We start from the raw sequence: 26176 nt of genomic DNA on the forward strand, positions 1-26176 counted from the left end.
GGGACAGGGCCTGGCCATAATAAACACCATGTAAGCACTGGCTATTATTGCCATTTCTGGCACTCTCCCTTCTCCCTAGACGGTTTTCTGTTGCTCTAGTGCACCCTGCTCTCTCTGTGAGCCCTCAGGTGGGTTCTTTCCTCTGCACAGCACACTCTTGTCTGTGTTGCTTGCCCACTAACTTTCCTCTGGCCTCCGCTCAAATGTTATTTCCTCAAATAAGCCTCTCCTGATTTAGAGCTCCTCTCCCTGCTAGAAGCTCCCAGAGCTTTCTCTAATTCCCCTCATAACCCTCACCACGATTTATATATAGTGATCACCTATTTAAGGTCTGCCCTGACAGTCCATGAACTCTGGGCAGGCAGAGATTTTGTGTTCCTGGCTCCCTGCTGGACCTCAGCACAGTGCCTAGTACACTATAGGAATGCCATAAATGTTTGTCAATTGCAAGAATGAATGAATAAGGAACAAAACAAATGAAAGGCTTTTATAAAGTTATAAAACCCAATACAAATATTAGGTAACACAATAATGAGAATGTGTGACAAAATGTGATGATTGCTAATCAAATGTTAAATTGGTAAGAATTACTATTGTGTGAAGGAAACCCTCTTCTCTCCAATTTGCTATAAAATATATTAGTTCATTGGAACATGTGTCTTTTAACCAAATGGAAATTATGCAAAAGGACCAGAAAATATTACTGGGTACAATTAAGGAATCACAGACAGATATTGATTGGTTAAAACACCCTCCACATTCACCCCGAGGAAATAGGCCTCAGATGAAAGAAACAGTTAAACAGGGAACCTATTTATTCACAGAGAACATATTCATGGTCTTATTCAAGACAGGATTAAATACTTTCACGAGTTGGCAAAAACAACTGTGCCAATGAAGACACAATAAAGTGATTCTCCTGGGAATGTCTTCAAGGACTTACTGCTTCCTCTCCACTGGAAACAGGAATCCTCGAGGAGGAAGCGTTTACATTCCCCCACCTTCCCAACTGTCAGAATCCGACCACTCCTCTCCTGTCTAATCCGCCTTTCATTTCCCAGACGTCCACATCTGATCTCCAGGAGAAACAGTGCGGTAACTGCCTAACCAGGATTGGGGAAAACTGAACCAGGGACTGGACTTGGGTCTGGGGAGATAGAGGACTGCAGAGATTTCACAAACACCGCGGGTGGCCATAAGGGAGAGCCGGGTGAATGATCCCACAGGCCCTAAGCCCTAGATGGTTGGGGATTAGCGATGTGTAATTCAACTTCTGCCAGCATCGGCCGCAGCGTTCCCCCGTAGCCCGCCAGAGGCTGCCAAGCTCTGGACTACATTTCCCAGAAGGTCTGCTCCCCGGGCTGTCGCAATTTGAATTGGGGCGTGTCTAGAAAGAGAAACCACAGTCGGCGAGCGCTGCTGGGGCATCCTGTTCTGGTGCCGCTGCAGCCGGCAGAGATGGTTGAGCTCCTGCTCCTGCTGTTGCTCCTCCTTCTGCCCTTCCTTCTGTATATGGCTGCGCCCCAAATCAGGTCTGTGCAAATGTATTGCCTTCTCTTGCGAATTCTTGTTGGGGGCGGCAGGGAAACATAGAATCCCCACCAAAGCTTTCTTGGAAAACGCCTCTGGGGGGGGGGGGCTCCAAGATGGCGGGGCCCAGAGTTCGGTGGGTTGGTGGCGAGGTCCAGCTGTCCTGGATGCCAGGAGGAGAGCCGAGAGCCCAGGCGGTGAAAAGGGGCGGCACTCCGGGGCACCCTGCTTTTCCCTGGCCCGTTTTTCTTTTGTCTAAGCACCCCCTGATTCTGGCTCCAGGGAATCCCGAGGGTAAGGCTACCTCAAACTCTTGAGTTTCGGACCCCTCAATGGGATATGGCCCCACGCTGTTTTCCCCTTAATTCCCACGCCTTAAACCAGCCTTCGAGGTACAAAGGAGCGATTCCACATTTCGCCCTCTGAAACTGATAGCAATCGTAACATCTGCGGCCCCATCCTTGCTCTCTCGTTGCTGTTAGAATCGCTCGTTCTGTGGGCGGATTTTGTAAAGGAGAAAAGTGAAAAGGAAGAGGGTTTGGTTATGAGCTCTTATCCTGCCTTGCGAGTAGGAGCACGGGGGATCTGCGTTAGGAGCTAGGGTACTGCGGCGGTGAGGGCTGGGAGAATGGTGGAAAGGTATTGACCAGGTGATAGATCAATCAGCCCAAGGCTGGCCAAGTGCCCCAGTGAATCAGCAGCGGGCTGTAATACCGGCAGCCTGCTTATTGGTTCTAAGTAAGTCACCAGTGGTGACGGACCAGTTACTGAATAGACGCACTCCTTACCCAGGTGGGGCGGTCTTCGTCCCAGTGGAACTTGAAGGCAGGCCAGATCACAGCCATTTCTTACCACGGTCACCTACTTTCCTTCTTTTATTTTTATTTTCTCTTCCCTCTCTGGCGCCCCTCTTACAGTTATATATTTTCTCCCTTCTGAACACTCAGTTCTCCCACCTCTAGGCACACGTGGTTGCTCACACGCAGATGAAATCACTGCTTTTTATCTTTTTTTCACTACAAGATCCTCTTATCCATATAGAATCTCAATGAGAAGTTGAACCAGAACTGAAAATAGTGCTCATACCCCAGTGGGATTTTTCTGGAAAAAAAAAAAAAAATTATACTCCAGGAGCTGTATTCCCAACTCAGCAGGGTTATGGGAATCGGGCCAGAAGTGGACTTTTATAGTTGTCTCTTTCATTCCTGCTGGTTAAGGAGAAGAAAGAGCTAAGTACAGGTCCTACTAAGTTGTCACTCCTGGAACTACAGTAAGGGGATGTGGGAAACAGCCTGGAGGCTTGTTCTCTGAGGAGGGAGGTGATGGATTGTGGGGACCATGAATTAATCTGCCTCCCTGTGGCATTTTGCACTAAGCAGGTAGCTTCAATGGCTAAGAGTATGTACCTTGCAATTCCAACTTCAATGAAAAAGGCTGAGGTGCTCTTTGTTTTTGAGACGGAGTCTTGCTCTGTCACCCAGGCTGGAGTGCAGTGGTGCGGTCTTGGCTCACTGCAAGCTCCTCCTCCTGGGTTCAAGCCATTCTCCTGCCTCAGCCTCCCCAGCAGCTGGGACTACAGGCGCATGCCGCCACGCCCAGCTAATTTTTTTGTACTTTTTTTTTTTTTTTTTTAGTAGAGACTGGGTTTCACCGTGTTAGCCAGGATGGTCTCGATCTCCTGACCTTGTGATCCGCCCGCCTCGGCCTCCAAAATGCCCTTTAAGAATGCATCTCCTGGTCAACAGATTGTTTTAACCAGAGTCCCAACATTGCCAAGAAGAGAATAGGCCAGTCTGAGAACCGCCAATCCATGTTTGTGCATTCGTTAATTTGGAAAAGGCAGTATAGTACAGTGCTTAGAAGTAAGGACTCTAGGCCGGGCTCAGCACTTTGGGAGGCCGAGGCGGGTGGATCACCTGAGGTCAGAAGTTCGAGACCAGCCTGGCCAGCGTAGTGAAACCCCGTCTCTACTAAAAATACAAAAATTAGCTGGGTGTGGTGGCGCCTGGGGGCCGGGGAGCGGGGGTGAGGCATGAGAATCTTGAACCTGGGAGGTGGAGGTTGCAGTGAGCCAAGATCATGCCATTGCCCAGCCTGGGCAACAAAAGCAAAACTCTGTCTCAAAAAAAAAAAAAAAAAAAGAAAAAGAAAGAAACAAGGACTCTGATTAGACAAAGCAAGACTTGAATCCCAGCTCCCCTTTGTACATACATAATCTTCTCTTTAAGTGTGTGTGTGCATGTGTGGGTGTTTTTTTTTCTTGTTTATTGTGTACCAGAGTCACAAGCTTTCATAGTTTTAACTTTTTGTATTGGATTAGCCATTTCTCAAGGCCATAAAATGCCAGTTGTGGACAGATTGACCTACAGAAACTTGTTATTTCTTCATCTGGGCTGAATCTTGTGATTTCCTAAGTCACAAGTGCCTTAGGGAGAGCTCAAACCAAAGGTGCCTGGCTAATCAGATATTCATCCAGTTCTTGTGCTGCAGGGAACAGCTGTAAGCTTTGCCCTTGTAATAGAATCACTTTTGTCTTTGAGCAAAAGCAGAAAACTTTTGTCATCTTTCCTCCAAGTTTCCTTAAACCTTTAAAAGGACAACAGTGGAAAGAACTAAAGCAAACCTCAGCCAGAAGACACAGGGAGTTGCAGGAACCTACTGGCTGAGACAGGAGACAGGAGAATGAAGAATTGATGAGCTCTCCTTCTCTGTCTGCAGGAAAATGCTGTCCAGTGGGGTGTGTACATCAACTGTTCAGCTTCCTGGGAAAGTAGTTGTGGTCACTGGAGCTAATACAGGTATCGGGAAGGAGACAGCCAAAGAACTGGCTCAGAGAGGCAAGTTCACCTGCTTTCAATTCCCTATTACTGCTGCTTTACCCCTCACAGTAATGATGATTCATTCTCATTGTTTCTTCCCAGTTTTGGAATTCAAGAATACCTAAGGGTTCCACTGATTTGCTGATCTGAAACTAGTACTATGCTCTACATATAATTAATGAGTATTATTAATGAGTATTATTAATTTTTCTTTAACTATTTGCTAATTAGATACCTCTGTTGTGAAGAAAGGGTAAAAATGTGTGTTTTTAAAAAATATTGGAAATAACATCAGATTTATAATGCCAGCTCAAAAACAGAGCTGACCGTTTCTCTTTCATATGTTGGCTGACAGGAGCTCGAGTATATTTAGCTTGCCGGGATGTGGAAAAGGGGGAGTTGGTGGCCAAAGACATCCAGACCACGACAGGGAACCAGCAGGTGTTGGTGCGGAAACTGGACCTGTCTGATACTAAGTCTATTCGAGCTTTTGCTAAGGGCTTCTTAGCCGGTAAGTGTAGAACTAGAGAGACTATGTTGTGGGTCTTGAGATCAACATGGCAGATTTAACTAAAAGGAAAAGGTCCCTCTCCCTCATGGAAGTAGTGGATAAAATGTAGCCAAAAACTTTTGTAGCTGAACTCATAGTCACTGGGACACGATTTATGTCAAAGGGGTATCTTCCAGAGGCAGAAACAAAAAAGGAATTCAAAACGTCATAGCAGTGAGCAAGAGCTGAAGCCAGAAATCTCATTGGAGTCTCAGCATTCAGTATGGGCTTTTAGGGTCTGAGGTCTAAATACCTATACGGGCCTTTGAGAGCTGGAGCTGTGTTTGAGGTTCTACACAAGGTTGAGATTCACAAAGGGCCATCTGGTCCATAGTATAGAGGCTAATAAAAACCCTGGCCACCAGCTCAGGGACATGACATCTCTTTAGGACATAGATGGAGAAAGAGTCATCGGCAAAAAATTAGAACCCCAAGCTGGCATCATCTGTGGGGTCTGAATTCATACCACCAAATGATATGAGAATATTTATGGGTTTGATTTGTGTGTGTGTGTGTAATAATCTATGGGAAATTAACATAAAAACCTGTAGTGTGTCATCAAAAGCAAATCCAAGAGCACTCTATAGGCATATCCCCTCATAGCCCAGGGATCTAGGCCTCCAAGGAAAAAACTTTCACTGGTGTGAACTCATAAATGACAAACCACATGAGGAAATGAACCATGAGAGAGAATTGGAAGATGCAATAAAGAGGTGAAGCCAGTATTTATTTCTTTGGGGACCTGAATACCAGGGCAGAGGTACATAGAGAATCTTCTTTTATCTCTTGCTTTGGAATCTTTCCATTCAGCTTGGGAAGTCTTTTTATTGGGAGAGGTGGATGAAACAATTCCCCAAAGCAGTGAGTAAGTAGCTCCCGAACTACAAAGATCGAGAAGGTCATTTGGTAGTATAAAATGGAATTTTGCCCCATAGTAAAAGTAGGTGGGATTCAACTAGTCTTAAAATGAAAAACAATAGAAAATAAGTATGAAGGGAAAATGGAGGGAAGATTGAAGTCCTGCATCCTCACTTTCAAAGCCTGAGCATGAGGCAGCTTTCTAAGATGTAGTAGCTTTGGCTAACCACTTCCGCGCTCCATTGTCTTGTCCCTGCAGAGGAAAAGCACCTCCACATTTTGATCAACAATGCAGGAGTGATGATGTGTCCCTACTCGAAGACAGCAGATGGCTTTGAGATGCACATAGGAGTCAACCACTTGGGTAAGAAATCTGGCCTTATCACAAAGCTAGAGACAACCAAAATTCTCTTTGGGAAACTTAGGGGTCAGACTGAGCCTTCTTGTGATGTGACTGAACCTACCTGACAGCTGAGGAATACCTGAGGGCTGCTCCAGGTTCTGCCCACTTTTTAATCTGTGATTTAGATTCAGTTTGCTTTGGCGCATTTTTTAACAGCCTAATTGGTTTAGGGTACTGTCTTGCTTTCTTAGTAGTGATCCTTGTGGCCATCATCAGGTATAGGTCATCTGCTCTTTTTTTGTAGAGACAGGGTCTTGCTATGTTGCCCAGGCTGGTCTTAAACTCCTCGCCTCAGGCACCTTCCTGCCTCAGCCTCCTTAGGTGCTGAGATTGCAGGTGTGAGCCACTGCACCCAGCCGACCAGCTCTTAAGAATGAGATTAACCAAAGTAGGAATGAGCTGGGACTTCATATTCACGTAGTCTAGACCTATCTCGCTCATATAAGGATGCCTCATGTCTTTGGCTGTTGTTATTTCCCTAAACCTTCACTGAACTTGTTTTCTAGTTGATAATGAAAAGTTGGAGGGAAAGATCTTATTTCTGAATTATCTGCCTCCCATAGCTGAGGCCTGCTTACCATGACTCCTGTCATTCCCACATGGCCCTGAACTTCATTAATTCTAGTATTTCTCAACAGGTCACTTCCTCCTGACCCATCTGCTGCTAGAGAAACTAAAGGAATCAGCCCCATCACGGATAGTAAATGTGTCTTCCCTTGCACATCACCTGGGAAGGATCCACTTCCATAACCTACAGGGCGAGAAATTCTACAATGCAGGCCTGGCCTACTGTCATAGCAAGCTAGCCAACATCCTATTCACCCAGGAACTGGCCCGGAGGCTAAAAGGTGGGCCTGGAGGAAATGAATGTGGAGACATGAGTCAGAGAGAGGCAGGTAAAAGCCACAGGAATGGAAACTGTTTCCAGAGCCCATCACTTGGAGAGGACCTGCTTCCATGGCTATAATTGGGTATAGTTTTAGTAAGTAGTCTACAACTGAATATTGAAGGTGGCTAGCTGGGACAGTGGACTCTGACTTTGAGTCTGAAGACCTGGCTTTACCACTTATTAGCTGTGTGATCTATAGCAAGTTACTTAACTTTTTTTTTTTTTTTTGAGACGGTGTCTCGCTCTGTCACCTGGGCTAGAGTGCAATGGAGTGATCTCGGCTTACTGCAAGCTCTGCCTCCCAGGCTCACGCCATTCTCCTGCCTCAGCCTCCCCAGCAGCTGGGACTACAGGCTCCCGCCACCACGCCTGGCTAATATTTTGTATTTTTAGTAGAGACGGGGTTTCGCTGTGTTAGCCAGGATGGTCTCGATCTCCTGACCTCGTGAGCTGCTCACCTCAGCCTCTGAAAGTGCTGGGATTACAGGTGTGAGCCACTACGCCTGGCCTTTTTTTTTTTTTTTTTTTTTTTTTTTTTTTTGAGACGGAGTCTTGCTCTGTCACCCATGCTGGAGTGCAATGGCGCAATCTCGGCTCACTGCCAACCTCTGCCTCCCAGGTTCAAGCGATTCTCCTGCCTCAGCCTCCTGAGTAGCTGAGACTATAGGTGCGTGCCACCACGCCTGGCTAATCTTTGTATTTTTAGTAGAGACAGGGTTTCACCATGTTGGTCAGGCTAGTCTTGAACTCCTGACCTCAGGTGATCCACCCACCTCAGTCTCCCAAAGTGCTGGGATTACAGGTGTGAGCCACCACACCTGGCCATTACTTAACTTTTAGGACTTCCTTCTTCATATGTAAATGGGACTACTTCACAATTTATTGTCATAATTAATTCAGGCTTCATAAGCAAGTCAAGATTTTTTACTCATAGTGAGACTGAGTAGGAGGGAAGGACCTGAACTGGCACTAGATAAAGGCAGTAGACTAAAACAGGTACTGGAAATATGGAGGAGGAGGGTCTTCCTTGCAAAGGGTCAAATAAGAGGGAAATACATACTTGAGAAGGGGAGTTTCCAGTAACAAATACACAGAGGTCCTTAGCACTGTCTACTCTGGATTTCTAATAAAGAGAAAGGAAATCGAGGGTGAACTGTGCTAAGAATTGATGTGGGCAGAATGCAGGCTCAAGGAATCAGGCACAGTTGCTCTATGGTTGGAACAGGATCATCCTACCAAATGAACATCTGTGAGATGGGAAGGAAGCTGGTGGTTAGCTCAGTCCTTATGCCCAGTCTGTGCCCAGGGCATGACATCTTTTATCAATTTATGATAGATGAGGGTAACTGGATGGCAAAAACTATCCAAAGAGTTGATCAGGGAGCCTCAGTGACCTGGAGGTGTAAAGATGGGTCCAGTGGTGAGAATTCACAATATGTGAATGAGGTAACTCTGATCGTTGTGAGGATTCAGTGGAAAATCTTTATGGTGCAGTAAAAGAACCCTGGTTTGACAGAGGATTCATTCATTCAGCCATTCAGCAGACATGTATTCAGTGCCCATGCTGTTCCATGCACTGGGTTAGGGGACAGGGGATGAGTTGGTGAACAAGATAGGTATAGTCTCTTCTTTGGTTTGGTTTACATCTAATGGGGGAGAAAGACAATTAGCAAGTCTTTATACAAACTGTTAAATGTAGAATCAGCCTAGTAATGCATGAATAATTCTCATTGTAAAAAGTTCAAATAAGGCCAGGCACAGTGGCTCACACCTTTAATCTCAGGCACTTTAGGAGGCCAAAACCAGAGGATTACTTGAGACCAGGAGTTCAAGATCAGCCTGGGCAAAATAGTGAGACCTCATCTCTACCAAAAAAAAAAAAAAGTTCAAAGCATATGGAAGTATGTAGAATTAAAGGTGAAAAACCCCCTTCATTCCCCTCTTCCCTGCTCTTCTCCCTTCACGTGACCATTGTCAATAGCTTGTATGCCCCTTTCCAATAATTATCCAATGCATTTACATATGTATGTATCATGCACAAGGAACTGAAACTCCAACACAGTATCTTGGAGATCTTTCCATTTAGTACATATGAATTTACCCCATTCATTGTATTGGCTGTGTTGTATTTCGTAGTATAGATGTGCCTTAGTGTATTTATGCCTTTCTTTAACAACATCTGGATTGTTTCCTTTTTGTTGTGGCTGTTTAATTATAATTGTGATAGATGTTATAAAGGAGAAGTACCAGGACTTATAATGGATTTTAGTGGGGGCCTGGGGGGGACCTTATTCAGTCTGAGGGTTCAGGGAAGACTTTTCTGAAGAAGTGAGTTGCATGCTGAGCCCCGAAGGATGATTAGAAATTAAAGGGATTAGAGGTACTGATAGAATGTGGAGGCTGAGGACGGGCGCCATGGCTCATGCCTGTAATCCTGGCAGTTTGGGAGGCCGAGGCAGGTGGATCACCTGAGCTCAGGAGTTCGAGACGAGCCTGGCCAACTTGGTGAAACCCCCGTCTCTACTAAAAATACAAAGATTAGCCGGGTATGGTGGCAGGCACCTGTAATCCTAGCTACTGGAGAGGCTGAGGCAGGAGAATTGCCTGAACCTGGGACAGAGTTTGCAGTGAGCCAAGATCACGCCATTGCACTCCAGCCTGGGCAGCAAGAGTAAAACTCTGTCTCAAAAAAAAAAAAAAAAAAAAAAAAAAGGAGGGGGGGCCAGACGCGGAGGCTCACACTTGTAATCCCAGCAGATCACCTGAGGTCAGGGGTTCAAGAGCAGCCTGACCAACATGGAGAACTCCGTCTCTACTAAAAATACAAAATTAGCCAGGCATGGTGGCGCATGCCTGTAGTCCCAGCTACTCAGGAGGCTGAGGCAGGGGAATCTCTTGAACCTGGGAGGCAGAGGTTGCGGTGAGCTGAGATCGCGCCATTGCACTCTAGCCTGGGCAACAAGAGCAAAACTCCATCTGAAAAAAAAATAAGAATGTGGAGGCTGAGAAACGTTCCAGGCAGAAGGAACAGATTGTACAAAGGTCCAGGCTCAGTTTGAGAAAGGTTACCATCAGTAGGCTGTAGAAAGCAAGAGTAATAAAGATCTGAGCTGAGACTGGTGAGGTAGGTAGAGGCCAAACCCTTAGAGGCCACAATAAGGATTTTCATGTTTTTTCTAAGAGCAATGGGAAACCTTTAAAATTAAAGCCTTTTCAAAATGGGGGCAAGAGGGGTTGCAGCCGTTGATTTCATCAGCAGAGGCGAGAAATGAGGGTAGTTTGGACTAGATGGTGGAGATGGAGGGTAGTAGAAGCTTCTGAGAGATATTTGGGGTGGGAGAGCTTGTTGACTGGAGATGTATGCTTTAGGCGAGCATTCATCAAGAACCCTTTTGCCTGATTGGGCATGTCAGGAACACTGCAAGAACTGGGTTTGGCTTTAAAAGTAGAAATCTGGGACCTCTGAGTCTGCATTACTATCGGTCATCTAGGGAGATGTCGAGTAGGCAGTTGGGAATAATGCACGTCCACAGGGCTCTGTCTGCAGCTGTCAGTCCACAAAGACCCGAAAAATTCTGTTTCTTCGTAAGCTTTACACCAAAACTCATTTGGCAGCAAAACATTTCCTGTACTAGGGAGATTAGATAATAGGCAGTGTATGTATACATTTCATATTACCTTTCTACAATCAGAAAAAAATTGAAGTATGTCTGGCCCCAGCATTTTCAATAAAGGATTGGGGACCTGAAATAGCATGTCATTTAGCACTTACCATGCATCAGGCACTTTTTTTTTTTTTTTTTTTTTTTTTTTTTTTGCGACGAAGTCTCACTCTGTCACCCAGGCTGGAGGGGCAGTGGCATGACCTCGGCTCACTGCAACCTCTGCCTCCTCGGTTCAAGTCATTCTCCTGCCTCAGCCTCCCGAGTAGCTGGGATTACAGGTGCACGCCACCATGCCCGGCTAATTTTTTGTATTTTAGTAGAGATTGGGTTTCACTGTGTTGCCCAGGCTGGTCTATAACTCCTGAGCTCAGGCAATACACCTGCCTTAGCCTCCCAAAATGCTAGGCTTATAGGCATGAGCCACCACATCCAGCTGCATCAGGCACTCTTCTAAGATCTTTAACATATACGAACTCATTTCATCCTCAGAACAACCCTGTGAGGTGTAGGTATTATGATTATTCCCATTTTAGAGATGAAGAAATGAGTCACAAAAGGGAACTTGCCCAATATCTAATGAGTGGAGCCAGGATTTGAAACTGGGCAGTCTGTCTACAAAGTCCATGCCCATAACCACCACACTGTGTTGACTCCCAGTATGTCTGTAGTTCAAAGGAGCAGTTTGAACTGTGGACAAAATGTGAGCACCGTAGAATTATGGAGAGTGAGTCTGGTGAGCCACAAGAACTCCAACATTTAATTTTTGCATAGAAGATGATGAACTGGTCCAGAAAACTGAGACAGAGCAGCCAGAAAGTTTAGGAAAACCAGAAGTGGTGTAGGCTTATGGAAGCCAATGAAAAAGAAGACTTTAAGAAGGGGATGGGCGCCTGTAATCCCAGCATTTTGGGAGGCCGAGGTGGGCAGATCACTTAAAGTCAGGAGTTTGAGACCAGCCTGGCCAACATGATGAAATCCCGTCTCCACTAAAAATACAAAAATTAGCCTGGCATGGTGGCCCATGCCTGTAGTCCCAGCTACTCTGGAGGCTGAGGCAGCAGAATCACTCGAAACTGGAAGGCAGAGGTTGCAGAGCTAAGATCGTGCCACTGCACTCCAGCCTGGGCAACAGAGCGAGACTGTCTCAAAAAAAAGAAGGGGATGGGGTGGGCATGGTGGCTCATGCCTGTGATCCTAATACTTTGGGAAGCTAAGGTGGGAAGATTGTTTGAGGCCAGGAGTTCAAGACCAGACTGGTCAACATAGGGAGACCCCATCTCTAAAAAAGAAGGGGAAAAAAAGAAGGGGGTGGTCAACAGTGTTAAGTGCTGCTGAGAGGATGAGTCTTGGCTTTGCTGATTCCTGACAGGGAAGTTTCCAGTCACAAATACACAGAGGTCCTTAGCACTGTCTACAGCCTTCTTAAATCTGTGAGAGAGAAGTATAAATTACTGTGAGCAATACTTCTGATGTCACCATGGGCAAAAGAGTCCATATGTGAAAGTCACATGTTTATTTACATCCTTTTCTGTTTCGGGCCATTCTGCAAAATCAAGTCCTGTCTTCCTCTCTCTTCTTGGCACCCCCAACCAGGCTCTGGCGTTACGACGTATTCTGTACACCCTGGCACAGTCCAATCTGAACTGGTTCGGCACTCATCTTTCATGAGATGGATGTGGTGGCTTTTCTCCTTTTTCATCAAGACTCCTCAGCAGGGAGCCCAGACCAGCCTGCACTGTGCCTTAACAGAAGGTCTTGAGATTCTAAGTGGGAATCATTTCAGGTATGCATGTTATCTCTTTCTGAAGATGAGATTTTATTGCTCAAAGGAGATATTTGGGTTTGTCTGGGTATACCCTTTTTTAAAAGTACATTGTCTAATATAGCTTTTGTCTTTTAACTGTAGAGTTTTTACCTTTTAATAGGGGAATCTGACTCCTTTTTTTGTAATAATTGCTACATTTGATTTTACTTATGCCATCTTTTATACTGAAAATTATACATTGTTTGTTTTCTTCCTGTCTTTGTTATGTCAGTCCAGTCATCTTTATTCTATTTTGGATTCCTAATTCTATTGTTTTACATTAAAAAGAATTTAAAAAAAAATTGAGGCCGGGTGCAGTGGCTCATGCCTGTAATCCCAGCACTTTAGGAGGCCAAGGTGGGCGGATCACCTGAGTTCGGGCGAAACTCTGCCTCAAAAAAATAAAAAAAAGAATTTGAATATGTATTTCTCTATTGTCTTCAGGATTGAAATACTACCTATGGACTCCCCTCTCAAATAAGCAAAGACATTTAAAATGATTTAAATGTAGAGAATTTTGAGTATAACACAGGGGTAGATAAAATAGTGCACTGAACCTGCATATAATGGAGACTCAGCTACCATTAACCCATGACCAGTTCTGCCCTATCCCCATTCTCTACCCCTTTCCATATTTTTCTTCTCCCATATTATTTTGAAGCAAATCCCAGGCTCACACAAGATCAAAATTTTAACATGTTTTTACCTCTACTTCAGGTTATTGTTGAAATGACCTGAAATTTTAGGAAAGTAGCTAAAAGTAGCTTTAAGATTGGAAAGAAAGGCAGACAGATTATGAGAGGCCTATAATGCCGGCCTTGTGGAGGAGCCCCAGAGTTGTTTCAGTAGAGAGACATAATCTGGTCTGTGCTTTAGAAACTTTGTTTCATGAATGAATAATTAACCTAGTGAGAGAGAGAGTTCCAGAAAGTTGGGATGAAAGGAATGGTAATGTGAAAGAGGCCCTGAAGCAGCAGAATTTTTATCACTGGATGATTAATAAATGAGGGGATGAGAGAGGCTTTGCTAACCTCAATTTCAAGCCTGACTGAGGTTGATGATGACATTAACTAAGAGAGCAGACATGGAAAAGTAATGTGTGGAACTTCTGGTTCCTGGATTCCAAAGCAGTGGAAAGGGACTTTGTCTAGCTTAAGCAAGAAGGAAATTTATTAAACTATTAGTAGGGAGAGGAGGGACCCCTAGGTTGAAAGGGAAGACTGAAGAGCCAGGCTAAGAAGAGTCAGAGTGGCAGTCAGCTAGCCAGGGCATTGCTGCTAGGGTGAGTGAATGCCAGCTGTCTTTAGTCTTTAGGTTTTATTGCTTATCATCGACTCTCTAGGGAGGAAGCATTGGCTCTCCTTCTTCCCATCCCTTCATTTTTACTCTTTTGATTAGAGGCAGACAGGGACTTTATTAATGCTCTTTTCAAACTATATTGAGGGGAAAAGGTAATTCTGCAGAAGGAAATCAGGTTGCTATTGCCAAAAGAAAGTAGAATGTTCAGCCAAAGAGTAACAGTTGTCCACTGTGTAATAAACCTGGCTCTGTACATGTTGTGTGTGTGTTATCTATAAGGCATGCAAGTAGAAATGTATAGCAGATAGTTGGAAATGTGGTTCTGAAGTATAAGAAGATAGATTTATATAGTACACTGGATTGATTTTCCAAGAATGACTGGATTCTTCTTCCCTGGAGATTTTAAGAAAAAAATAATAATAATAACCCTTTATCTTAGCTTTGACTGAGTGGTTTAAAGAAAGTCAGCTCTAAATCCATAACTTACTATTGAACTGACTTTTGAAGAACCTTTCCTTTGCTATGGATTCTTAATTCATTTTGAAGATCCAACATCAGCGATGTAGACCACCATCAAGAAATGATCATAAAAGTCTGTTTTGATTGAAGCCTTAAGATTTTTGCACTGGCTCTTCTTTCTGCCTGCAACCACTAGTCTGCTTTATGTCTCTAAGAATTTGCCTTTACTGGACATTTCATATAAATGGAATCATATGATATGTGGCCTTTTGTGACTGACTTCTTTTACTTAGCTTAATGTTATCAAGGTTCACCCATGCCAAAGCATGTGTCAGTAGCTCATTTCTTTTTATTGCTGCGTAACATTTCATTATATAGATTTGCCACATCTTATTTATTCATTCATCGGGTGATGGGCATTGGGTTTGCACCTTTTAGCTATTTGAATACTGCTGTGACAATTTGTGTAGAAATTTTTTTGTGGACATTTCTCTTGGGTACATAGAAGTGGAGTTTCTGGGTTATATGGTAACTCTGTGTTTAACTGCTGAGGAACTGCCAAACTTTTCCAAAGTGACTGCCCCATTTTACATTCCCACCAGCAGTGTATGAGTGTTCTAATTTCTTCACATCCTTAACAACACTTGTTATTGTCTCTCCTTTTGAGTTTAGCCATCCTAGTGGGTATGAAGGAATATTTTGTTTTTATTTTCATTTCATTTTCCTACTAATGATGTTGAACATTTTTTCATGTGCTTTTTGGTTCATTTGTTTCTTTGTTGGGGAAATGTCTATTCAAGTCCTTTGCCCATTTTTAAGTTTGATAATTGCCTTTTTATTGCTGAGTTGCAAGAGTTCTTAATAGTCTAGATACAAGTTCCTTGTCAGATATATAATTTGCAAATATTCTTTCATTCTGTGGGTTGTCTTTTAACTTTCTTAATGGTGTCTTTTGAAATGTAAAACTTGTAAATTTTGATGAAGTCTAGTTTATCTATTTTTTGTCACTTGTGTAGTCGTAGCTAAGAAATCATTGCCTTACCCAAGGTCACAAAGATTTACTACTGTCTTTAGTAAAGACAGTTTTCTGTTACTATAACAGAATACCACAGACTGGGTAATTTCTTTTTTTCTTTTTAATTTTATTTTTTGATTTTATTATTTTTTTACTTTTATTTTTTATTATACTTTAAGTTCTAGGGTATATGTGCACAACGTGCAGGTTTGTTACATATCTATACATATGCCATGTTGGTGTGCTGCACCCATTAACTCGTCATTTATTTATTTATTTATTTATTTATTTTTTTTTTTTTTTTTTTGAGACAGAGTCTCGCTCTGTCGCCCAGGCTGGAGTGCAGTGGTGCAATCTCGGCTCACTGCAAGCTCCGCCTCCCGGGTTCACGCCATTCTCCTGCCTCAGCCTCCTGAGTAGCTGGGACTACAGGCGCCCGCCACCGCGCCCGGCTAATTTTTTGTATTTTTAGTAGAAACGGGGTTTCACCGTGGTCTCGATCTCCTGACCTTGTGATCCGCCCGCCTCGGCCTCCCAAAGTGCTGGGATTACAGGCGTGAGCCACCGCGCCCGGCCAACTCGTCATTTATATTAGTTATCTCTCCCGATGCTATCCCTCCCCACTTCCCCTTCCCCACAATAGGCACCGGTGTGTGATGTTCCCCTTCCTGTGTCCAAGTGATCTCATTGTTCAATTCCCACCTATGAGTGAGAACATGTGGTGTTTGGTTTTCTGTTCTTGCGATAGTTTGCGGAGAATGATGATTTCCAGCTGCATCCATGTCCCTACAAAGGACACGAACTCATCCTTTTTTATGGCTGCATAGTATTCTATGGTGTATATGTGCCACATTTGCTTAATCCAGTCTGTCACTGATGGACATTTGGGTTGATTCCAAGTCTTTACTATTGTGAATAATGCCGCAATAAACATACGTCTGCATGTGTCTTTATAGCGGCATGATTTATAATCCTTTGGGTATATCCCCAGTAATGGGATGACTGGGTCAAATGGTATTTCTAGTTCTAAATCCTTGAGGAATCGCCACACTGTTTTCCACAATGGTTGAACTATTTTACAGTCCCACCAACAGTGTAAAATTGTTCCTATTTCTCCACATCCTCTCCAGCACCTGTTGTTTCCTGACTTTTTAATAATTGCCATTCTAGCTGGTGTGAGATGGTATCTCATTGTGGTTTTGATTTGCATTTCTCTGATGGCCAGTGATGATGAGCATTTTTTCATGTGTCTGTTGGCTGTATAAATGTTTTCTTTTGAGAAGTGTTTGTTCATATCCTTTGCCCACTTTTTGATGGGGTTGTTTATTTTTTTCTTGTAAATTTGTTTGAGTTCTTTGTAGGTTCTGGATATTAGCCCTTTGTCAGATGAGTAGATTGCAAAAATTTTCTCCCATTCTGTAGGTTGCGTGTTCACTCTGATGGTAGTTTCTTTTGCTGTGCAGAAGCTCTTTATTTTAATTAGATCCCATTTGTCAATTTTGGCTTTTGTTGCCATTGCTTTTGGTGTTCTAAACATGAAGTCCTTGCCCATGCCTATGTCCTGAATCATATTACCTAGGTTTTCTTCTAGGGTTTTTATGGTTTTAGGTCTAACATTTAAGTCTCTAATCCATCTTGAATTAATTTTTGTATAGGGAGTAAGGAAAGGATCCAGTTTCAGCTTTCTACTTATGGCTAGCCAATTTTCCCAGCACCATTTATTAAATAGGGAATTCTTTCCCCATTTCTTGTTTTTGTCAGGTTTGTCAAAGATCAGATGGCTGTAGATATGTGGTATTATTTCTGAGGGCTCTGTTCTGTTCCATTGGTCTATATCTCTGTTTTGGTACCAGTACCATGCTGTTTTGGTTACTGTAGCCTTGCAGTATAGTTTGAAGTCAGATAGCGTGATGCCTCCAGCTTTGTTCTTTTGGCTTAGGATTGTCTTGGCAATGAGGGCTCTTTTTTGGTTCCATATGAACTTTAAAGCAGTTTTTTCCAATTCTGTGAAGAAAGTCATTGGTAGCTTAATGGGGATGGCAGTGAATCTATAAATTGCTTTGGGCAGTATGGTCATTTTCACAATATTGATTCTTCCTATCCATGAGCATGGTATGTTCTTCCATTTGTATGTGTCCTCTTTCATTTCACTGAGTAGTGGTTTGTAGTTCTCCTTGAAGAGGTCCTTCACATCCCTTGTAAGTTGGATTCCTAGGTATTTTATTCTCTTTGAAGCAATTGTGAATAGGAGTTCATTCATGATCTGGCTCTCTATTATTGGTGTATAAGAACGCTTGTGATTTTTGCGCATTGATTTTGTATCCTGAGACTTTGCTGAAGTTGCTTATCAGCTTAAGGAGATTTTGGGCTGAGACGATGGGGTTTTCTAAATATACAATCATGTCATCTGCAAACAGGGACAATTTGACTTCTTCTTTTCCTAACTGAATACCCTTTATTTCTTTCTCTTGCCTGATTGCCCTAGTCAGAACTTCCAACACTGTATTGAATAGGAGTGGTGAGAGAGGGCATCCCTGTCTTGTGCCAGTTTTCAAAGGGAATGCTTTCAGTTTTTGCCCATTCAGTATGATATTGGCTATGGGTTTGTCATAAATAGCTCTTAATAATTTGAGATACGTTCCATCAGTACCGAATTTATTGAGAGTTTTTAGCATGAGGGGCTGTTGAATTTTATTAAAGACCTTTTCTGCATCTATTGAGATAATCATGGTTTTTGTCTTTGGTTCTGTTTATATGCTGGATTACGTTTATTGATTTGCGTATGTTGAACCAGCCTTGCATCCCAGGGATGAAGCCCACTTGATCATGGTGGATAAGCTTTTTGATGTGCTGCTGGATTCAGTTTGCCAGTATTTTATTGAGGATTTTTGCATCGATGTTCATCAGGGATATTGGTCTAAAATTCTCTTTTTTTGTTGTGTCTCTGCCAGGCTTTGGTATCAGGATGATGTTGGCCTCATAAAATGAGTTAGGGAGGATTCCCTCTTTTTCTATTGATTGAGATAGTTTCAGAAGGAATGGTACCAGCTCCTCCTTGTACCTCTGGTAGAATTTGGCTGTAATTCCATCTGGTCCTGGACTTTTTTTGGTTGGTAGGCTATTAATTATTGCCTCAATTTCAGAGCCTGCTATTGATCTATTCAGGGATTCAACTTCTTCCTGGTTTAGTCTCGGGAGAGTGCATGTGTCCAGGAATTTATTCATTTCTTCTAGGTTTTCTAGTTTATTTGCGTAGAGGTGTTTATAGTATTCTCTGATGGTAGTTTGTATTTCTATGGGGTCGGTGGTGATATCCCCTTTATCATTTTTTATCGTGTCTGTTTGGTTCTTCTCTCTTTTCGTCTTTATTAGTCTTGCTAGTGGTCTATCAATTTTCTTGATCTTTTCAAAAAACCAGCTCCTGGATTCATTGATTTTTTTGAAGGTTTTTTTGTGTCTCTGTCTCCTTCAGTTCTGCTCTGATCTTAGTATTTCTTGCCTTCTGCTAGCTTTTGAATATAAACTGGGTAATTTCTAAAGAAATTTACTTAGCTTATGGTTCGGGAGGCTGAGAAGTCTAAGAACATGGTGACTGGCATTTGGTTGGGGCCTTCTTGCTGTGTCATAATATGGCAGAGGGCATCACATGGTGAGATGGAATGCAAGAACAAACCCAGTCCCATGATAGTGACATTAATCCATGTATGAGGGCAGAGCCTTTATTAATTAATTAATCTGCTCATGAAGGCAGAGGGATTGAGTTTCCAACATGTGATTTTTTTTCAAGGGATACACTCAAACCATAGCAACCCCTATTTTCTTCTAATAGTTTTATAGTTGTAGCATCACATAGGTCTGTGATCTATTTTGAACTATTTTTATTTTATTTTATTTTATTTTTTTTGTTTTTGAGACGGAGTCTTGCTCTGTCACCCAGGTTGCTCACTGCAACCTCCGCCTCCCGGGTTCAAGCAATTCTCCTGTCTCAGCCTCCCAAGTAGCTGGGACTACAGGCGCACACCACCATGCCTGGCTAATTTTTGTATTTTTAGTAGAGATGGGGTTTTGCCATGTTGGTCAGGCTGGTCTCCAACTGCTGACCTCAAGTGATCCACCTGCCTCGGCCTCCCAAAGTGCTGGGATTATAGGCGTGAGCCACCACACCCGGCCTTGAACTAATTTTTGTATGTGATATGAGGTAGGGATCAACCTTCATTCTTTTGCATGTGGCTATCCAGTGTCTTAACACCATTTGTTGAAAAGACAGTTTTCTACCCACTGAATTGTCTTGGTAGCTGTATTAGTCTGCTTAGGCTGCCATAGCAGAATCCCACAGACTGGGTGGCTTAAACAACATAAATTTATTTTCTCCCACTTCTGGAGACTGAAAGTCCAAGATCAAGGTGCTGGCCTGGTTGGTCTCTGGTGAGGGCTGCCTTCCTGACTTCCAAATTCCAAATGGATGCCTTCTCTGTGAGCCCTTACATGGCCTTTCCTCTATGTACACACACTCCTGGTGTCTCTTCCTCTTTTTATAAGGACGCTAGTCCTGTGGGATTAGGGCCCCGCCCTGATGACCCCATTTAACCTTAGTTACCTCCTTAAAGGCCCTATCTCTAAATCCAGTCACATTGTGGGTTAGGGCTTCAACATATTAATTTTGGGGGAACACAATTTGATGTAACAGTAAGCTTGTCAAAAATCAATTGAGCATAAATATAAGGGTTTATGTTTGCACTTTTAATTCTGTTCCATTCATTTGTATGTCTGTTCTTATGCCAGTGTCACACTATCTTGATTACTATAGGATTGTAGTAAGTTTTGAAATTAGTTTATCTTTTACCTATACTAATTCTTAGCAAAATCCCCCTGGAAATGTCGATACCGTGACCATGCCGATGCCGTAGGCACACTTAAATAGCTCTTACTTGGCTGGGCGTGGTGGCTCATGCTTGTAATCCCAGCACTTTGGGAGGCTGAGGTGGACAAATTGCCTAAGCCCAGGAGTTCAAGACCAGCCTAGGCAATATAATGAGACCCCATCTTTATAAAAAATGCAAAAATTAGCCAGGCATGGTGGTGTGTCCTTGTGGTCCTGGCTACTTGGGAGGCTGAGGTAGGAGGATCACCTGAGCCTCGGGAGGTTGTAGTGAGCTGCGATCGCACCACTGCACTCCAGCCTGGGCAACAGTGAGACCCTGTCTAAAAAAAACCACCAGAAAGCTCTTGCTGTAGTATTTGATTACTTTTTATCACCTACAAGGAACCTTCATGTGAACTGTGTTCTTTGCTCTTCACTGTAACTTTATGAAGAGTATAAGGCACAGTGCAATGGAGGATGCCGAGGCTTACAAAGGCTGAGTCATTTCCCGAGAGATACAGAGCCTTGTGGTTCTCACTGATGATCTTTTCACTAAGAAATGGCAAGTTGTACTGGTCATACTGGTGAGTCTTCTTAAACAGAAGTCCCGATAAGACTTGTTTTGTAAATGATGATATTTTGAAATGGTGTTTCTCAAACTTTAGTGTGTTCAAGAATCATCTGGAGAACTGGTTGAAAACAGATTCCTGAACCACAACCCTAGAGGTTCTCATTCAGTATGTCTGGAGTAGGGCTGGAGAATTTCTAACAAGCTCCCAGTTGATGCTCCTGCTGCTGGTTTGTGGTGCACACTTTGAACCCCACTGTCTTACTGGACATAGTGTTAAGAGTTTGCATATATAGTTAATTCAGACTTGTCAACTCTTTCACCCTCAGAATGTGCTTAGAATACTGAGAAAGCAATTTTCTTGAAATAGTATACTTTTAAAAGTTGCTTCCTTACATGACTTTAAAGATTGTAATCCATTCACTCAATCATTTTTTTTAAACTTTGATTGAATGCTTACCAGATGTATACCACATCCAGAGAATACAAAAATGAGTAAGAATTGTCCTTAAGAAAATTTTCTGCATCAGAATTATAGGCTGGGCGCGGTGGCTCACACCTGTAATCTCAGCACTTTGGGAGGCCGAGGAAGGTGTATCACTTGAGGTCAGGAGTTTGAGACAAGCCTGGCCAACGTGGCAAAACCCTGTCTCTACTAAAAATACAAAAATTAGCCAGTCATGGTGGCAGGCGCCTATAATCCCGGCTACTCCGGAGGCTAAGGCAGGAGAATCACTCAGACCTGGGAGGCAGAGGTTGCAGTGAGCTGAGATCGCACCACTGCACTCCAGCCTGGGTGACAGAGTGACTCCGTCTCCAAAAAAAATAAAAGAAAAACAAACTTGGAATTAATTACAGCAATGAAGAGAGGGTATATATATGAAACACTTTGCTATGATTTGAATGTGTCCCTCAAGGTTCATATGTTGGAAACTTAAGCCTCAATACAACAGTGTAGAGAGGCAGGGCCTTTAAGAGGTAAATTAGGTCACAAGGGCAGACCTCATGAATGGATTAATGCCATTCTCTCTGGAATGGGTTCATTATTGTGGGAGTGGTTCCTTACTAAAGGATGACTTGGGTCCCCTTCCCTCTCTTGCCCATGTGATGCCTTCCATCTTGTTATGACACAGCAAGAAGGCCTTCATCAGATGCCAGCCCCTTGATCTTGGTCTCAGCTTCCATAATCATAAGCCACTTTCTGTAAGCTCATTATAGTTCCCCAGTCTGTCATATTCTGTTACAGCACCACAAAACGGACCCAGACACCTGGTACCTTGGTTTTACCATTTCTTTTCTGCTGTCGCGTTTTCCTTTTGTTGTTTTTGAAGCTGGCTTTACTTCTCATATGAGTTTACAAACAGTATAACTTCAGGTAGTCCAGAAATCAGCTTTTTTTTTTTTTAACTACTCCAAGCATCTCTGACCAATGTGAATAGCAGGATCTCAGCTATATGACATTGTCCAAGGCCCTGTAGAATGGGCCCTGTGGAGTTACTTGAAGAAGATAGATATACATGGGTATCAGGCAGGCACTGATATTAAATTATATAAATAGGGGAATATAAAGACCAGATGTATGCATTATATATCAAACAAAGCATTCTGATGAGAGGTGGTCTAGCGAGGAGATCTAAAATGGGAATTACATTTTGTCTGGCTAAGGACTAGAGGATAAAGAGATAGGACAAACACTGGCCCTGTGAAGTACATGGAGAACATGTGATCCCTGGTTGTTTTTATGTCATATTCCTTATCCCTGGCAGATGGCAGACTTCATTCTTAACACTGTGCTTCATACCTCTCTCTTTACCTTCCAGTGACTGTCATGTGACATGGGTCTCTGCCCAAGCTCGTAATGAGACAATAGCAAGGCGGCTGTGGGACGTCAGCTGTGACCTGCTGGGCCTCCCAATGGACTAACAGGCAGTGGCAGTTGGACCCAAGAGAAGACTGCGGCAGACTACACAGTACTTCTTGTCAAAATGATTCTCCTTCAAGGTTTCCAAAACCTTTAGCACAAAGAGAGCAAAACCTTCCAGCCTTGCCTGCTTGGTGTCCAGTTAAAACTCAGTGTACTGCCAGATTCATCTAAATGTCTTTCATGTCCAGATTTACTTTGCTTCTGTTACTGCCAGAGTTACTAGAGATCTCATAATAGGATAAGAAGACCCTCATATGACCTGCATAGCTCGTATTCTCCTTCTGAAAGAAACTACTACCTAGGAGAATCTAAACTATAGCAGGGATGATTTATACGAATTTGAACTAGCTTTTCTATTCACAATTCAGTTTCTCCCAACCAACCAGTCTTCACTTCAAAAGGGCCACACTGCAACCTCAGCTAAACTCCATGAGCTCAGGAGTAGGGCTTGACCAGGCATGGTGGATCACCGGAGGTCAGTAGTTCAAGACCAGCCTGGCCAACATGGTGAAACCCCACCTCTGCTAAAAATACAAAATTAGCTGGGCATGGTGGCACACACCTGTAATCCCAGCTACTCAGGAGGCTGAGGCAGGAGAATCGCTCAAACCCGAAGGGTGTAAAGTAAGCTGAGATTGCATCACTGCACTGCAGCCTGGGCAGCAGAGCAAAACTTTGTCTCAGGAAAAAAAAAAAAAAAGAGCAGGGCTTGACCCTCACCTCTTTAACTGTCATGCACCAGCTTCTGGATTCTTTCAGGAGATTCTTAACTGAAGCTGGATTATGGCATGGTCTTATCTCTGACAACCTAAAGCCACTGCTGTTAAGATGCTTTCTCATGTCTAAACCACAGAACGGCTTCCTTTTCTAAGAAGTTTGTGAGGTTTGGGGAATGGCAGAAATGTAGAGGAAGGCAGAAATTATAATCAAGTTCAAACTGTCATTTTCCTGTTTCTTGAACCAGGAAGTAGATAAGGAAAGGAGCACTCTGAAAAGTCAGGCCACTGGACTCCAGTTAGTGACCCCAGGCCCATGGAAGACTCCTTTTTTGTGTCTTAGTTTCTCTTAGAAAATGAGAAGAAAGGCTTTTTGGTCATCGTCATTGTGTGTATCTTTGTGTGTCTTCTTGTTTATGTATGCTAAGGGAGTATTTTCACAAAGTTCAAAACAGCCACAATAATCAGAGATGGAGCAAACCAATGCCATCCAGTCTTTATGCAAATGAAACACTGCAAAGGGAAGCAGATTCTGTATATGTAACTACCCACCAAGAGCACATGGGTAGCAGGGAAGAAGTAAAAATAAAGAAGGAGAATACTGGAAGATAATGCATGAAATGAAGGGACTAGTTAAGGATTAAGAAAATAGCAGAAGACATTAAATATACTAACATAGCTATGGAAGAATTGAGGGTGAGCATCCAAGACTGATGAGGTCTTAAGAAAAACCAGTGTAGCAAAAAAAAAAAAAAAAAAAAATCCTAAAAACGAAAAGAAAAAACCCAATTCTTTTATTCAGAAAAATTATCTTAGGGACTGATATTGGTAATTATGGTCAATTTAATAATCTTTTGGGGCATTTCCTTACATTGTCTTGACAAGACTAAAATGTCTATGTGCCAAAATTCTGTATTTTATTTGGAGACTTTTTTTTTTTTTTTTTTGAGACAGAGTCTCGCTCTGTCGCCCAGGCTGGAGTGCAGTGGCCGGATCTCAGCTCACTGCAAGCTCCGCCTCCCGGGTTTAGGCCATTCTCCTGCCTCAGCCTCCCGAGTAGCTGGGACTACAGGCGCCCGCCACCTCGCCCGACTAGTTTTTTGTATTTTTTAGTAGAGACGGGGTTTCACGGGGTTAGCCAGGATGGTCTCGATCTCCTGACCTCGTGATCTGCCCATCTCGGCCTCCCAAAGTGCTGGGATTACAGGCTTGAGCCACTGTGCCTGGCTGGAGACTCTTTATCAAAAGTAATGCCAGAGGAAGTCTGAGGAATTAGTAGTGTTCCCATCACTTGTTTAGAGTGTGCTATTCTAAAAGATTTTGATTTCCTGGAATGACAATTATATTTTAACTTTGGTGGGGGAAAGAATTATAGGACCACAGTCTTCACTTCTGATATTTGTAAATTAATATTTTATTGAACTTGTTTTGACCATTAAGCTATATGTTTAGAAATGGTCATTTTATGGAAAAATTAGAAAAATTCTAATAGTGCAGAATAAATTAATTAATGTTTTACTTAATTTATATTGAACTGTCAATGACAAATAAAAATGTTTTGATTATTTTTTGTTTTCATTTACCAGAATAAAAACTAAGAATTAAAAGTTTAATTACAGTCAAAAGAAGAAAACACTGTTCATTATTATGGTTATGCAATGATTTCTCATTCTAAAGAATAATTTGTCCCAGAGTCTAGCTACAGTGCAATCTCAATCCACATGCTATTAATTTAGGTTGTGTGATAATCTGATTATTCATTCACCATTTCCTACTTAACATTTTTTGACACTCTTCACAGATACTTTTCCCACATTTCTTGATCATCCCGGGCCATTCTTTTTTCTTTTTTCTTTTCTTTTTTATTAGAGACAGGGTCTTGCTTTGTTGCCCAGGCTGGCCTCAAACTCTGAGCTCAAACAGTCGTCCCACCTCGGCCTCCCAAAGTGCTGGGGTACAGGTGTGAGCCATGGCGCCCGGCCCCAGGCTATTAATCTTTTTTTTGCACCTGCCCCTTATTTCTGTACTGTGACAAGTCCCAGCATTGTGTTGTGGGACTTACACAGTATACTGACAGTTACCTCAGACTTGGTCACGTCTGTGCTCAGTGCATATTAAGAGCTCAACCAAAGCGTGCTGAATCAACAGCCAATGAACTTGATCTAATAAAAATGAGGGCCCAGGAGATATAAATTAGCAAAGCATTTTCTCCTGAGCATTCATACATCTTTTAATATTTGTAGGCAGTTTAAAATTGAGCTCCCAAGCAAACATTTGAGAACAGACACCTTGAGCAAACCGTGAAATCGGTGAAAATAAGAATTTATTTTAATTTTTTTGAGATAGGATCTTGCTTTGTCACCCAGGCTGGAGTGCAGTGGCATGATCTCAGCTCACTGCAACCACTACCTCCCGGGTTCAGGTGATTCTCCTGCCTTAGCCTCCCGAGTAGCTGGGATTTACAGGCGCCCACCACCACGCTCGGCTAATTTTTGTGATTTTAGCAGAGATGGGGGTTTCACCGTGTTGGCTAGGCTGGTCTCGAACTCCTGACTTAAAGTAATCCGCCCGCGTCGGCCTCCCAAAGTGCTGGGATAATGCTTGAGCCACCATGCCCGACCTGAAGACCGGCATTTATACCCATGGAGTGCAGGAAAGGACCTTGTAATTGTTAACAAGTGACACTTAGTGGCAGATGAGACCTAATGAAGCCAGGCCCACCTTCCACACCAGATTATAAATTCCCCCGGAGCAGAGAGTAAATGTTTTATTCACCAACATGCCCAGATCCCTCGCAATGCCTACGCTTGACAAAC

The 26176-nt window shown here is 43.0% G+C and overlaps 3 protein-coding genes across 9 annotated transcripts in view; 2 read left to right on the forward strand and 1 right to left on the reverse strand.

Moving 5' to 3' along the window:
* The window catches only part of VTI1B (vesicle transport through interaction with t-SNAREs 1B), a 125804-nt gene that overhangs the window by 75554 nt on the left and 24074 nt on the right, over window positions 1–26176 (forward strand). The window contains exon 1 of one of the 5 annotated variants that reach the window (XM_050797078.1): window positions 1646–1655. The exons of 3 other annotated variants lie outside the window; for them this stretch is intronic. The gene's annotated coding sequence lies outside the window, so the exon portion shown is untranslated. Of the gene's footprint in view, window positions 1–1645; window positions 1656–12013; window positions 12024–26176 lie in introns of those variants that run through there. One more of the 5 variants, XM_050797074.1, reaches the window with a different exon arrangement.
* Window positions 1–26176, reverse strand: part of RDH12 (retinol dehydrogenase 12) — a 340678-nt gene that overhangs the window by 37093 nt on the left and 277409 nt on the right. The window lies entirely within an intron of this gene.
* On the forward strand, window positions 1000–24925 carry RDH11 (retinol dehydrogenase 11). 3 transcript variants are annotated; one of them, XM_050797059.1, is made up of 7 exons: window positions 1000–1095; window positions 4249–4367; window positions 4705–4860; window positions 6017–6121; window positions 6799–7008; window positions 12308–12497; window positions 22541–24925. In XM_050797059.1, exons 2-7 carry the CDS (start codon window positions 4253–4255, stop codon window positions 22641–22643), a joined length of 879 nt encoding a protein of 292 aa, XP_050653016.1. In that variant the 5' UTR covers window positions 1000–1095; window positions 4249–4252; the 3' UTR covers window positions 22644–24925. The 3 variants fall into 3 exon arrangements, with proteins under 3 accessions (XP_050653016.1, XP_050653014.1, XP_050653017.1); XM_050797057.1 differs by lacking the exon at window positions 1000–1095 and adding an exon at window positions 1353–1532; XM_050797060.1 differs by lacking the exons at window positions 1000–1095; window positions 6799–7008 and adding an exon at window positions 1374–1532.

This window comes from Macaca thibetana, chromosome 7 (genome assembly GCF_024542745.1).
Source record: "Macaca thibetana thibetana isolate TM-01 chromosome 7, ASM2454274v1, whole genome shotgun sequence".
Classification (NCBI taxonomy): Eukaryota; Metazoa; Chordata; class Mammalia; order Primates; family Cercopithecidae; genus Macaca; species Macaca thibetana.

Coding starts and splice junctions, on each gene's coding strand:
- RDH11 (XM_050797057.1), top strand. CDS start 1,459: ATGGTTGAGCTCCTGCTCCTGCTGTTGCTCCTCCTTCTGCCCTTCCTT. Junction 4,368..4,704: donor CAAAGAACTGGCTCAGAGAG/GCAAGTTCACCT, acceptor GTTGGCTGACAG/GAGCTCGAGTATATTTAGCT. Junction 6,122..6,798: donor CATAGGAGTCAACCACTTGG/GTAAGAAATCTG, acceptor ATTTCTCAACAG/GTCACTTCCTCCTGACCCAT.